At 43.0% G+C, this 12,536-nt stretch overlaps 1 protein-coding gene across 5 annotated transcripts in view; it reads left to right on the top strand.

Annotated features, from left to right (window-relative positions):
- The window catches only part of acacb (acetyl-CoA carboxylase beta), a 137,958-nt gene that overhangs the window by 55,032 nt on the left and 70,390 nt on the right, over window positions 1-12,536 (top strand). For all 5 annotated transcript variants that reach the window (XR_013499395.1, XM_078227283.1, XM_078227284.1 and 2 more), the window contains 9 exons: window positions 565-668; window positions 2,424-2,505; window positions 3,638-3,783; window positions 3,870-4,020; window positions 5,006-5,140; window positions 5,718-5,864; window positions 7,360-7,548; window positions 9,812-9,912; window positions 11,320-11,408. Coding sequence is in view for 4 of the 5 variants with exons in the window: in XM_078227283.1 (XP_078083409.1) it covers window positions 565-668; window positions 2,424-2,505; window positions 3,638-3,783; window positions 3,870-4,020; window positions 5,006-5,140; window positions 5,718-5,864; window positions 7,360-7,548; window positions 9,812-9,912; window positions 11,320-11,408 (1,144 nt within the window). In the remaining variant the exon portion in view is untranslated. The remainder of the gene's footprint in view (window positions 1-564; window positions 669-2,423; window positions 2,506-3,637; window positions 3,784-3,869; window positions 4,021-5,005; window positions 5,141-5,717; window positions 5,865-7,359; window positions 7,549-9,811; window positions 9,913-11,319; window positions 11,409-12,536) is intronic.

The raw sequence follows: 12,536 nt of genomic DNA, 5'->3' as shown, positions 1-12,536 counted from the left end.
CAGTACTCACTAGATCTGCCAGTTTAGTGCCATTTAATTCCGGTATCTAGTGAGAGGATGCAAATCTCACTGGTGTATTAGAGAGTGTTCTTCTGAGGTTTTGGAATAGTGTGGAGAAAGATTCATTCTTGTAATAACTCAGGAAGCCCGACTGGAAAGGAATGATATTTATTTTAAACAACAGAATAAAGCTGCTACTCCGTGGCCTCTACACAAGTCCCAACAACAGTTCTACAGACCCTTCTCGGTGTCTGCCTTATAAAGGGCCATGGGATCGAGTTCCACCTGGACAGGCCATTTCCCGTTACCAAGTGAAACTCATACTCAACGAGCCCCACAGGGAGAGATTCCCCATCGAGCTCACGGGAGTTGTTACAACTCTGTAGTGAACAGCTTCTGATATGCTTGATGTTACCACTAAGCACTAGAAGCGGATGTGTGTTGTGTTGCTCAGCAAGGATACCCCGCAAGTGGAAACATCTACTCTCAGATGCAAGACAAAAGCTGTGTGCTGTGAAAAATACTTTACCAAAGAGATAATATATATTATTTCTCTCCCTCTAGGCAGAGAGGCCAGATACGATGCTTGGTGTGGTGTGTGGCGCTTTACATGTGGCAGATGCAGCTTTTCAAACCAGCATGACGAACTTCCTGCATTCTCTTGAAAGGCAAGTTGTTGATGGTGTTTGGTGAGGTGAGAGGTTTGTGTACGCAATAGAGCTGAGTGGGTGGGTCATTGGATGTTGCTGTACAGTAACCTGGAAATATCATGTAATTTAATTCAGTATAGTAACATCCCGGGAAAGAAACCCTCAACTGAACATATTCTGTGAGTATTGGTGATAATTCTAAAGGATGAGATGCACTGGAGTAAAAGCAAATCCAATAACCTCAGTTGAAGTTTGATATTTGTTTCAACTGTTTACTTCCAATTAACCATCTTTCTATTGACAGGCAATCTGTGGAAGTGTCTTCGTTTTCACACAAAACTGTCTAATAACATTTATGTTGCTCACCTGAGCCATTTGTGGACTTTTTTACAATTGTATTGCTTAATGTGGTTGTGTATGTTGTGAGAATAGGCAGTCTAATTCTTATTGAAAGACAGAAAGGGTGTTTAACTTGGGAATCTGAACATTATCTCTTTCTACTGCAGCCTAGCTCTGTTGCTTGGGCTTACATCTCTGAATCAGAAGGTTGTGACTTCAAGTCTCACTCCAGAACTTGTACCAAAGAATCAGAAGCTACAGTTAGAGCTTTCAGTAAATAAAAGTTGACAAATTGAGTAAAAGACATTTTTCCCCAATTCCCCCAAAGCCCTCACCTATTCACTTACGGGAGGTGATGATGCCTGTTGCCACTCAGCTGGTGAAGAACACTTAGTCAGATGTGCAATCGGTTGGTGTTGCGTTGGTTAGTGGCAGTCACTTGGGTGGACAGAAATGCAGCTGTGCCACCAACTTGCCAAAGGGAGGCAAATCTGCTTCTTAACCTTGACGCTATCACTTGGCACTTGTTCTCAGATTGGCACAGTAATATAAAACCAAAATACTGCACATGCTGAAAACCTGAAATAAAAACAGAAAATGCTGGATAAACTCATATGGACTTGAAACAGTAACTCAGTTTCTCTCTCCATAGATGCCGCCAGACATGCTGAGTTTATCCAGCATCTTCTATTTTTATTTGTGGCACAGTAATACCTAGGCATGAATTACCTGCATATCCTCCCCAACAGAAATGGTGTATTGTGTGGAGTGAAACAATGAAAGGAAAAAGTGTTTGATCCCTGGTGCGCTCTAGGTTAACTGATATTAGCGACTCTGAAAACACAGAGGGTAATAAACCTGCCTTGAGTCCTCAATCCTTCATCTGTATCAAGATGCTTCAACTATGTTGAGAGTGGATCAATATTTGGATCTGTACTTGCTGAAGATGAGATTCTTTGAAACTCCGCCCCTTTGAAAAATCAAGCTTTCTGTACTCCTGAGAATCCAGCCTGTTCAGTCTTTCTCTGGCCTTTCTGGGAAGGAAGAAATGAGGCAATAGGAAACTATTATAAATAGTATGTTGCTATAATTCAAAGCATAGGGGCGGCACGGTGGCTAGCACTGCTGCCTCACAACACCAGGGACCCGGGTTCAATTCCAGCCTCCGTCACTGTGTGGAGTTTGCATGTTCTTCTCATATCTGTGTGTGTTTCCTCTGGGTGCTCTGGTTTCCCCCACAGTCCAGAGATGTGCGGGTTAGGTGGATTGGTCATGCTAAATTGCCCCTTAGTGTCAGGGGAATTAGCGGGGGTTATGGGGATAGGGTCTGGGTGGGATTGTTGTCAGTGCAGATTTGATGGGCCGAATGACCTCCTCCTGCACTGTAGGGATTCTATGATTCTATGTAACCTTTTCTCCTTCCCTCATCTACAGAGGTCAGGTTCTCCCAGCAAGCAGCCTGTTAAACACAGTGGATGTGCAGCTTATTTATGAAGAAACCAAATATTCCTTACAGGTAGGCGAGCTAGTGCAAGATTTTTCCCACTGTTTGATTTCCTTTCATTGTTATCCCTTTACTGAGCTTGCGGATGTAATTATTTTTGATTTCTTCACTGAGTAACTGTGATTACTCAGTTAAGAAATCAAAAACAATTACATGGGAAGGATGTGATTGCACTAGAGGGGGTGCAGAGGAGATTCACCAAGATGCTACTTGGGATGGGACATTTAAGTTCTGAAGAGTGGTTGGGTAGGCTTGGATTGTTTTTGTTGGAGCAGAGAAGACTGAGGGGCGAACTGATCGAGATGCGCAAGATTATGACATACATGGACAGAGTGGGTAGGAAGCAGCTGTTCCCCTTAGTTGAAGGGTCAGTCACGAGGGGACATAGGTTCAAGGAGAGGGGCAGGAGGTTTAGAGGGGATGTGAGGAAAACCTTTTTAACCCAGAGGGTGGTGACGGTCTGGAATGCGCTGCCTGGAAGGGCAGTAGAGGCGGATTGCCTCACATCCTTTAAAAAGTATCTGGATGAGCACTTGGTATGTCATAGCATTCAAGGCTATGGACCAAGTGTTGATAAATGGGATTAGGTGGGAGGTCAGGTGTTTCTCGCGTGTCGGTGCCGACTCGACGGGCTGAAAGGCCTCTTCTGAACAGTATGATTCCATGATTGGATTGATTACTGAGCCCAACTGCAGGTGAGAGCTGAATTAGCGGTTGTTTAAATTAAACATTTTCACGTCTCAAAATCTTCCTACAATCTCCCTTCTGAAGTCCAGGCAGTTTTCTCTTCATGTGGCCCTGGTGTTCAGTGGGAACTGAGCTACAAGTGTGAAAACAAACATGGTGTATACAAGACAGAGACTTCACCCTTCAATCTTAGGATGTGTTTGAATGCAGTTCCTCAAAGTGAGCAGTTTACAAACATTACCAAAATAACTCAGTCAATTCACCATTTTACTGTACCTGGTTGCTATTCAATTTTAGACTTGATAATAGGTGGGCAACTACCAAGACAGCTATTGCCTTTCATTGTAACTAAGCTTTCGTGTTTACTTTAGTGTTGGTAGTCAGTCACTAAGTTTGAAACAATTTTATTTGTTACTGCACGAATTTCATTTCTCTTACTTTCAAATCCAATGTGCAGGTTGCCCGTCAATCACTGACCCTTTATGTTGTTATTATGAACAATTCACACATTGAGATCGATGTTCACCGGCTAAATGATGGGGGTCTCTTATTGTCCTATGATGGCAACAGTTACACGACATACATGAAAGAGGAGATAGACAAGTAAGAAATTCCCTGCCATTCTGCAAGAATTGTCATATTGTTTGAAGTTTCTTGTTCCCGTTTAATTAAACAATTTTCACTGACAGGTATCTGATCACTATCGGTAACAAGACTTGTACGTTTGAGAAAGAGAAGGATCCCACTGTGCTGAGGTCTCCCTCTGCTGGCAAACTTCTACAGTACCTCGTTGAAGATGGGGACCATGTCTTTGCAAGGCAGTGCTATGCAGAAATTGAGGTGCATAGGCTTTGTTGCAATGTATTCCTCCCAGAAGATTTAAGTCCATATTAGAGTACTATTGGATGTTGACCCTTCAGTGCCTCACTTGCTAACCACTTGTACGGTCCACTCCTATCCTCATCTGGTGGCCCATATATGCACACTTTCAGCTGAGAGTGCTAAACAATGATAAGCACCAACTCCAGCGAATCTTACCCTTCCCTGATTCAAGTCAAAGAACTGCGTGCCCTGGTTGGTTTGTGCCAATCCAGTAATGATGAGGTATTGAACATGGTTGGTTTAGTTAGGTTGATTGGCCATGCTACATTAACCCTAGTTTCAGGGGGATTAGCAGCGAAAATAGGAGGGGTTGTGGGAATGGGGCCTGGGTGGGATTGTGGTCGGTGCAGACTCGATGGGGGCCAAATGGCCTCCTTTTGCACTGTAGGGATTCTATGATGATTATTTGTATCACTGAAATATTAAGGGTGCATGTAACACAGACTGAAGCCCACTCCCCTGCTCCACTTTTTAACCTTGGGTAAATCCAACACCACTTCCAACATTTTGTAAATGCTCCAATGTTTTTGTACAAGCCTTACTTGCAAATTTTTGCTCGAGGAGATTCTTATGAGACTGTCAGTTTGAAGTGTTTGAAGCAATTTGTAACTAACTAGGAGCTAACTAGAGGTTGTTAAGGTTTTGCCACTTATTGGCAAGATGTGTGTGTGTGTGTGTGTGTGTGTGTGTGTGTCAGTGTCTATGTGAGTGTCAGTGTGTGTGTGTGTCAGTGTGTGTGTGTATGTCAGTGTGTGTGTGTCTGTGTGTGTGTGTATGTGTGAGTGTCAGTGTGTGTGTGTGTGTGTCAGTGTGTAGTGTGTGTCAGTGTGTGTATGTCAGTGTGTGTGTGTGTATGTCAGTGTGTGTGTGTGTGTGTGTGTCAGTGTGTCAGCACAAAAGTCATTTCGCCTCATGAAATCTGGCTTGTCTTGCCTCCACACAGGTGATGAAGATGGTGATGGCTTTAACTGTTGAGGAGTCAGGATGTGTGCATTATGTAAAGAGATCAGGTGCCTGTCTGGAGCAAGGCTGTGTAATCGCTAAAATGGAATTAGATGATCCCACAAAGCTTCATACAGTAAGTTATTTTCCATCTTTATTCCATTATTTTTAAACACAGATATTTTCCAACTGTTTGCTGGGAGCTGACGCTGTTTTATCACATTTGGCCTGCCATCATTTTTGGAAGGTTCAGTTGGATTACCTAACTGTATTGTCATCTTAGTGGGAAGAAGGGCCTCGGTTGGTTGGTTAACTGGGACGGGGTGGGAGTGTCATGTGGGGAAAAGTTGTTATTCAAAACATTTTTACAGTGCTAAATTAAAAGCTTGTATTTTATCTGATTAAATCTTGTCAAATCTTCTACCACAAGTGACTGTGCCAATTTACCCAACCTTTTCCTTACCCCTTACCTGTTTCCCTTCCCTTACCATTTTGCCGTTTCTTTACTTGTCTTCTTTCCTTACCCTTGCTCTGGTAACGTCATTGATGGGAAGGGCTCAGTGTTGTTGCGCAACAAACTTGGACAGGCTTGGAATGAGCCCCAGAAAAAAACACACCAAAGCAGACTATATAGAGCTCCCACCTTTCTAACTAAAAATTGGTTTAAAAGTATTAACAAGTGCATCATTGCCCTTCTGGATCTCATTCTGTAGGCCCAGTTGCACACAGGAGTCTTTGTGCCACAGCAGACGCTAACCATTATTGGCGAGAAGCTCCATCAGGTCTTTCACAGTGTGCTGGAGAACCTAGTCAATGTGATGAATGGTTACTGCTTGCCTGAGCCCTACTTCAGCAGTAAGGTAAGTGGTAGAGTTCAAACTTGCAAGGTTTACTACTTTTTGTTAATATACTCACACTACACTAATTGGAAGGATTGGACCATATTTTGTTTTCCCTGTAGTGTTTTGCAGGTACATATAACTATTAAATAAAGCCTGAAGTGTAGGATTGCCTTGATCCCTAGGTTGTGTTGAACTGTACCAAACTGGTACTTGTCTCGCCTGTTTGGATTTATCTTTTCCCCTATGTGCCTCCCCCAAAGGTTTGTGCATGATTTTTCCATAATCATATGTGATGCGGACAATCAAAACACACAGAGGGAGGAAAAATCAAACTGAGTCACTTACCTGCCTTGGGGCATCAATACCACCTTCAAGAGCAATATAGAATGATAGCAACTGGGATCCACTGGTTTAAAAAAACTGCAGGACTTTTACACTTTGAGTATTTTATTATTGATCCAATTCTTGGTTATGCTCTTTGAATTTCCTTGGCATTTAAATCTCCACCTTTTACAACCTTGTGCCTTTAAGAAATGTATGTTAATCATGTTTCTGGTAAGGGGTATGTTTGAAAGTTAGTTGTGCCAATTTGTCCGGGCAGCAGGCGGCTCAAATGTTGAGAATGCAGGATAATGACTGATTTTAGCTCGGGATGTGTTTGTTTAAACAAAGTTAATGCATTTTTGTTTCCTTAGGTTTCCCTTGGGGTTTCAGAGTAGCGTTTTGATTAGGTTGCTTGACAGAGTTATTTGATTAATGGAAGACACTAAGCTTTTTAAAAATCAAAAGCAGTAACTCATGGAGCTGTTTAAGAGAGGTGGCTCTCTCTTTCCAGGGGTGTTCAAAAAGTTCCAGGGGTGTAAACAAGTACAAGCATGTCGGCCTGTGATTTTTGCTAACTAATTTTGAAGTTGGGGGGTGGAAAGGTTTAAGTCTGTAAGAGGAATATTGCTTGAATTAGAACTAATCGAGCTAGCTTAGCAGTTAAGAATTGTATCCTGTCATGTTTAAGTATTGTCCAAATGTAAATTATTCAGCTTTTTAGCTGTTATAGTTAAACTGTATTATTAAATAAAGTTTGTTTTGATAACAGCTCCCTAGTCTGTCAAATGAATCACATCTAGAGTGACGCACCTTATCCTCATACTAATGCCAAAATAGAAAAATTGTTGAGGTCTAGTCTGACTTCATAATATACCTTGGGGTTTCTGATTGGTACCCTAACACTTGTGAATCATTGTCGTCCTTCCTTCCTCTCATTAATTATATGGCTTGGCATCCATTCCTTTATTTTTATTTGTGCAGCGCTTTGGCATGTTCCTTTATATTGAAGAGAATAGCAGGTGACCATTTGAAAATAAACTCATTCCTCTTCCAATTTAATCTTGTACGAAGGTATCGTCGATATAGTTTAAATGTCTGATTTCCTGACTCTGACATCTCTTATTGATTTCAAGGGATGCTGGTGCTAACTTGTTTCTTTCAATTTCCCTCTGCCTTTTGTCCACTATAGGTTAAAAAGTGGGTCACAAAGCTAATGACGACTGTCAGGGACCCTTCGCTGCCCCTTCTTGAGTTGCAAGATATTATGACCAACGTTTCAGGCAGAATCCCTGCGAGTGTGGAGAGAGCCATTCGGAAAGTGATAGCCCAGTATGCGAGTAATATCACTTCTGTGCTCAGTCAGTTCCCCAGCCAGCAGGTAAGTCAGGTGCAGGGTGCTGGATGAGTTGGGTGCTGAATGAATTGTGTGCCCATGGGAAATCTTACTCAGATTGGTAGAGGAAGAAGGGCTAAAGTGAGCAGATATCACACTACAGTTTTTTAAATTAAAATATTCAAAGCCATTTTTAGAGATTAAGAAACCTTTGAAGATATAGAGTGGATTGACCCATATGCCCCGTCCACAGAGACCTTTCCTCTCTCAGAGGGATTGGCTAGAATCCACTTCCTAGATGTTTTCAGTAGCAAACTGTGATTAAACACAGCACACTGCAGAATAAATGGCAAATGTAACCAGAAGTGATTCCATGGATTTTTCATTAACCCACCCAGATGTTAGTCACACTGTGAGTCAACTAATCTCATTAAAACTCTGCCTCTCTCTCACAAGGGTTTCCAGTCTTCACCATTGAAGATCTCAGCTTGAAATTATTTCCAAAAGTTGCTCCAACTTGGGTAGCTTCAGTGACAGCCCACCTCACAGCGTTTCAGTCTCACTTTCCGAGATTACATTCCCCTAGATTTCTGCGAACACTTAAGCATCAACTTATAAGCACAATGTCAGATCTTTGGCCATGCCAAGGAGGACCACTGCTCTAAAAGGGGTACCTCTGTCCCAGTGGCCCACAGCAGAGAGTCAGTAATCTTCGGTTACTTTTTGGATCTTTGGGTTTCTTTCTAACGATGTGGAGATGCCGGCGTTGGACTGGGGTAAGCACAGTAAGAAGTCTCACAACACCAAATGTTGTGAGACTTCTTACTGTTTCTTTCTAACTGCAGCCCTTTACATGCCTTTTAATTTAACTGGGATCTCTTTCGTTACCTGCTTTTGTCACTTACCTCTGGGACATTTCTTGGCTGACAGACTGACTGACTCAAACTGACCGTTCAAGAAGTGCTGTTCATTGACCCTTGAAATGATCTAGTGACCTATCAAAACACTCCAAGAAGGTTCGGCCTTGCTACGAGGCAGGAGCAAACGTAACAAGAATTGGAACATCCTGTACTTTAAGTGTTAGTCTCCACAGACTTATATACCACACAATGAATGGATTCCATAACAATATATTAGAAGATTTTGTCATAGTAGATATATCTTTAACTTTGCAAAGACTGTGTGATGGTCACTTCTACCAATGTTCTCTGAGACAGATCTACATATTATAGAATGATGAAGTCAAGATCAAGTAGGTTACTTCCCAGTCTAGCAGTCATGCCCATTAGAATTGTCTCCAAGTGATGCTCAACATGGGAGAGTACTGATTTGTCATTTGAAGTAAGGATGTTGGGCGATGATCATCAGGAATTTTCCTTCACCTTGTTTGATTGAAGCTATGAAAATATGCAGTTAATGTTGAGAACTCTGACTCTGACTATTACTCCCCCACCCCTACATCTGATGACTGTATGCTGCTGGTGGGACAGGTCTACTGAGGGCTGATAACACTCAAGAATTTGCAATTCTGGAACCAACTCTGAGCATGTGACTGTTTAGCTGTTGCTTAACCAATCGGTGGGACATTTCTTCTGACTTGGGCTGGATGTTAGTGAGGGGAATGTTGCACGGTCACCTGGGCCTTACTTTCTCATCCTAATGAGATTTGTGGGTTGTTGCTGATAGGACCATCTGATTCTCTTCTTGTTGGATTTTATAATGTGTTTTACAAACTGGTAGGCTTGTGATAGAGGCTATTAAGATTAAGGGCCACTTAAAGGCCTCATCAGCGGTAGGTGGAGATGCCACATAACAATAGTTGGTGGCCTCCTTACGGGCTTCTTGGGTACTGCTTTGACCCTCCTGCAGTCCCAACAATGGCCACCACTCTCAGTGGCACTGCTGGGGCTGAACAGATGTCTGCCTCCCATTGGTTGACAACCTTTAGAGGTGGGATCTTCACCTTTACAGGCATGGAAGCCCTGATGACTGGCGGTTGATTCCTGATTCCATGCAATCCCGTTGGGGCTTACAAAAATGGCTCCTGGCTTCATGACCCATTCATTAAACTCAGCCCAGGTTGAATGCTAGGCACCGTCCTTGGAAGGACCTTAATTAAAATTAGCACCAATCTCGAAGCTTCTATGCTTATTTTCTCGAGACAATTCATTTATTACTAGCTTTGCTGACTTGAATACTATCTGATGTAGTGGGATTTTAACCTATAATTTCTAGGTTGCCTGTTCAGTACCGTAACCACCTTCACATCACTTTTCTTGGCTATACCAATGCTTTTTTTAACTTTAAGATTGCAAACATTCTGGATAGTCATGCAGCCACCCTTCAGCGGAAAGCAGACAGAGAAGTCTTCTTTATGAACACGCAGAGCATTGTCCAATTGGTGCAGCGGTGAGTAATAACTTCTATATAAACATGTTGCTCAATATCAATTAATGGAGATTTAGTAACTGTAATGAACTTAAACATGACATCATCCGAACCTTTCTTACATTAATTACTTGCAATTTTGTAGTGTTCTGCATTGATATTGTTGAGCCCTCTGATTTGATTCCCGTCTGCAGCTTATTTCCACATCTCCATAATTATGCTATGGTAGATGATCTCCTGTGGCATTGTCCATTAGGCCATCGAATCCCTGCAGTGCAGGAGAGGCCATGTTGCCTCCCACCCACCCCCACCCTATCCCCAAAGCCCGGTGCATTTACCATGGATAATCCACTCAACTTGCACATCTTTGGACACTAAGGGACAATTTAGCATGGCCAATCTACCTAACCTGCACGTTTTTGGACTGTGCAAGGAAACCGGAGCACCCAGAGGAAACCCATGCAGACACGGGGAGCATATGCAAATTCTACGCAAATAGTCACATGCCAAGGCCGGAATTGGACCCGGATCCCTAGCACTGTAAGGCAGCAGTGCTAACCACTGTGGCACTTATTGACTGAATCTAATTTGTTGGTCGTTTTACTAATTTGCGACTAATCTGTCCCTTTGGGAGCTAATGTTTCTTTTAACATTTTTAGCCTTTTTTGGCTGAAGAGAAACATACTAAGGCAAAGGGTAAAGATCCATGTAGGTTTGTATTGAGCAAGGTGGACTGTGTGGATCATCGCTACTTTTCCATCTCTTTCTCCCACCCATTCTCTATTAGAGGCCAGCCCTGTTCCTTAAATACCAACAAGTTGTATATTTTTCTGATAACGCTTTTCATCTGGCATTTTATATCAGAATATTTAAACTACTTCAAAGAACCATGACCTCTCCTCGTGCTAAATTTGGTTTGTTACAATTCGCAGATGTTGCATGCTTGATGTTGTAACGGCAAATGGAATTTGGACAGTGGGTGGGGTAACTGCTGGAAAAACACATCAACTAACTCAGCTTTAGAAGATTTGGAAACTGAATGAAGACAGGCATCTTAATAGACTAAGAAAAGCTGATAACAGTAATATTGGGTTTAATTAATTTTATGGATGCTTTAGAGAGTAAAGCCTGCTGAAAAATTTCCCCAGGAAAATAAATCAAACTAGTCACTTTCTCACTGCCGGCTCTTTGGTTTGTGAGCTAGGAGATTAGCATTAACGTTGACGCTTAAATTAACCAATTGTGAACAATAATTCGATTCTGCCTCGTAACTCACTCCAGCTGTGGATATTTTGCAGCTAACTGGATGATATTTGACTAAAAAAGGCTGTAATAAAGGGTAGCCCAGGACTCTGACACACAGCAGTTCTATTGGTTTCCCAACACTACGAAAAACATGAAATTATTTAGTCTCCTTTTCTCTGGCAGCTATCGAAGTGGGATTCGTGGGCACATGAAATCTGTTGTCCTGGACCTGTTGAGGAGGTATCTGAGTGTGGAAACACAGTTCCAGCAAGGTAAACAAAAAAGTTAGTTTTTAACTAAGATAAAACCAAGGGCTGACCCTACTCGCCTCATGACTTCTGTGATTTAAATGGATGCCTGGTAAATATATAAGGTGGAATTTTCCCGGAAAGTGGCATAGTCCAATAGCTGGCGGGAAAAGCCACTAAAAGCCGTCGACAGTAATGGCAGCCTTCTCCGCCTTATCGATTGGGACATAGGCTTAAAAACCTCAAGGGGTGAACCCACGACACAATGCTGGCGGGGCAGGATCTGATTGAGCCCGCCCCACCAGCAACTTAGCTTCTTGAAGATCAGGGTGCCAATTTAAAGCCTCCCCCCCGCACCCCCCCCCCCCCCCCCAACCCCCGTGCAACAATAGTTCAACAGGAACTCACAACTGCCACATACCCCTGGCACTGCCGGCTGCCACTGCCCCTAGGCAGTGCGGGGGGCAGTGCTAGGGTACGACCGTCTTCCCTCACCCCCCCCCCCCCCTCCCCCCGAGCGATGCACTCACCTGAGCGCCTCTGGGATGTCTGTTCACCAGGTGCATGCCTTGGGAGACCATTCGGATTGCGCACGTGTCTGTCTTCACACTGATGTGAATGGACTTTCTTCCAGGGGTGGGGGCTGATTCGGGCGTAGAGGCCTGATAATGATATGCTAGTGTATGGGAAGGAAGTTCTCAGTCTTGAACAGCAAGAAACACGCTATGTCACTGGCGGTGGGAGGGGACAATTGCGTCAAGCGTTTGCGCCAGTGGAGATTTTCCATTCCTGTCACCAAATCCGCCCAAGAAAAATGGGAGCGGAAAATCCTGGCCCTCGTGTGTTCCTGCCTACTAAAGCCTTTCAAGCACCAGATTGAATCCATAGGTCACTTGCTATAATTAGCAAATGTCCCACAGATGCTTTATCCACATTTTTGTCCTCCGTTCTACTACGCTCAGTTCCCAGTGAGGGCTATTTATACACCAGAAACATTAACCTGTCTTCTCTCTACTGAGTATTTCTAGCATTCTCTTTTGCTGTTGCATTTTACCAAACTTTCAAATTGGATTCAAATTGACATTCATTGAGGGTTTAGGTGCTTTCTCTTTAAATTCCCCTTTTCAATATTCTTTTGTACACGGAGGTGAG

Source organism: Mustelus asterias, chromosome 13, assembly GCF_964213995.1.
Source record: "Mustelus asterias chromosome 13, sMusAst1.hap1.1, whole genome shotgun sequence".
NCBI classification, from domain to species: Eukaryota; Metazoa; Chordata; class Chondrichthyes; order Carcharhiniformes; family Triakidae; genus Mustelus; species Mustelus asterias.
Note: the sequence above shows the minus strand (reverse complement) of the source record. Positions and strands in the feature narration are given on the sequence as shown.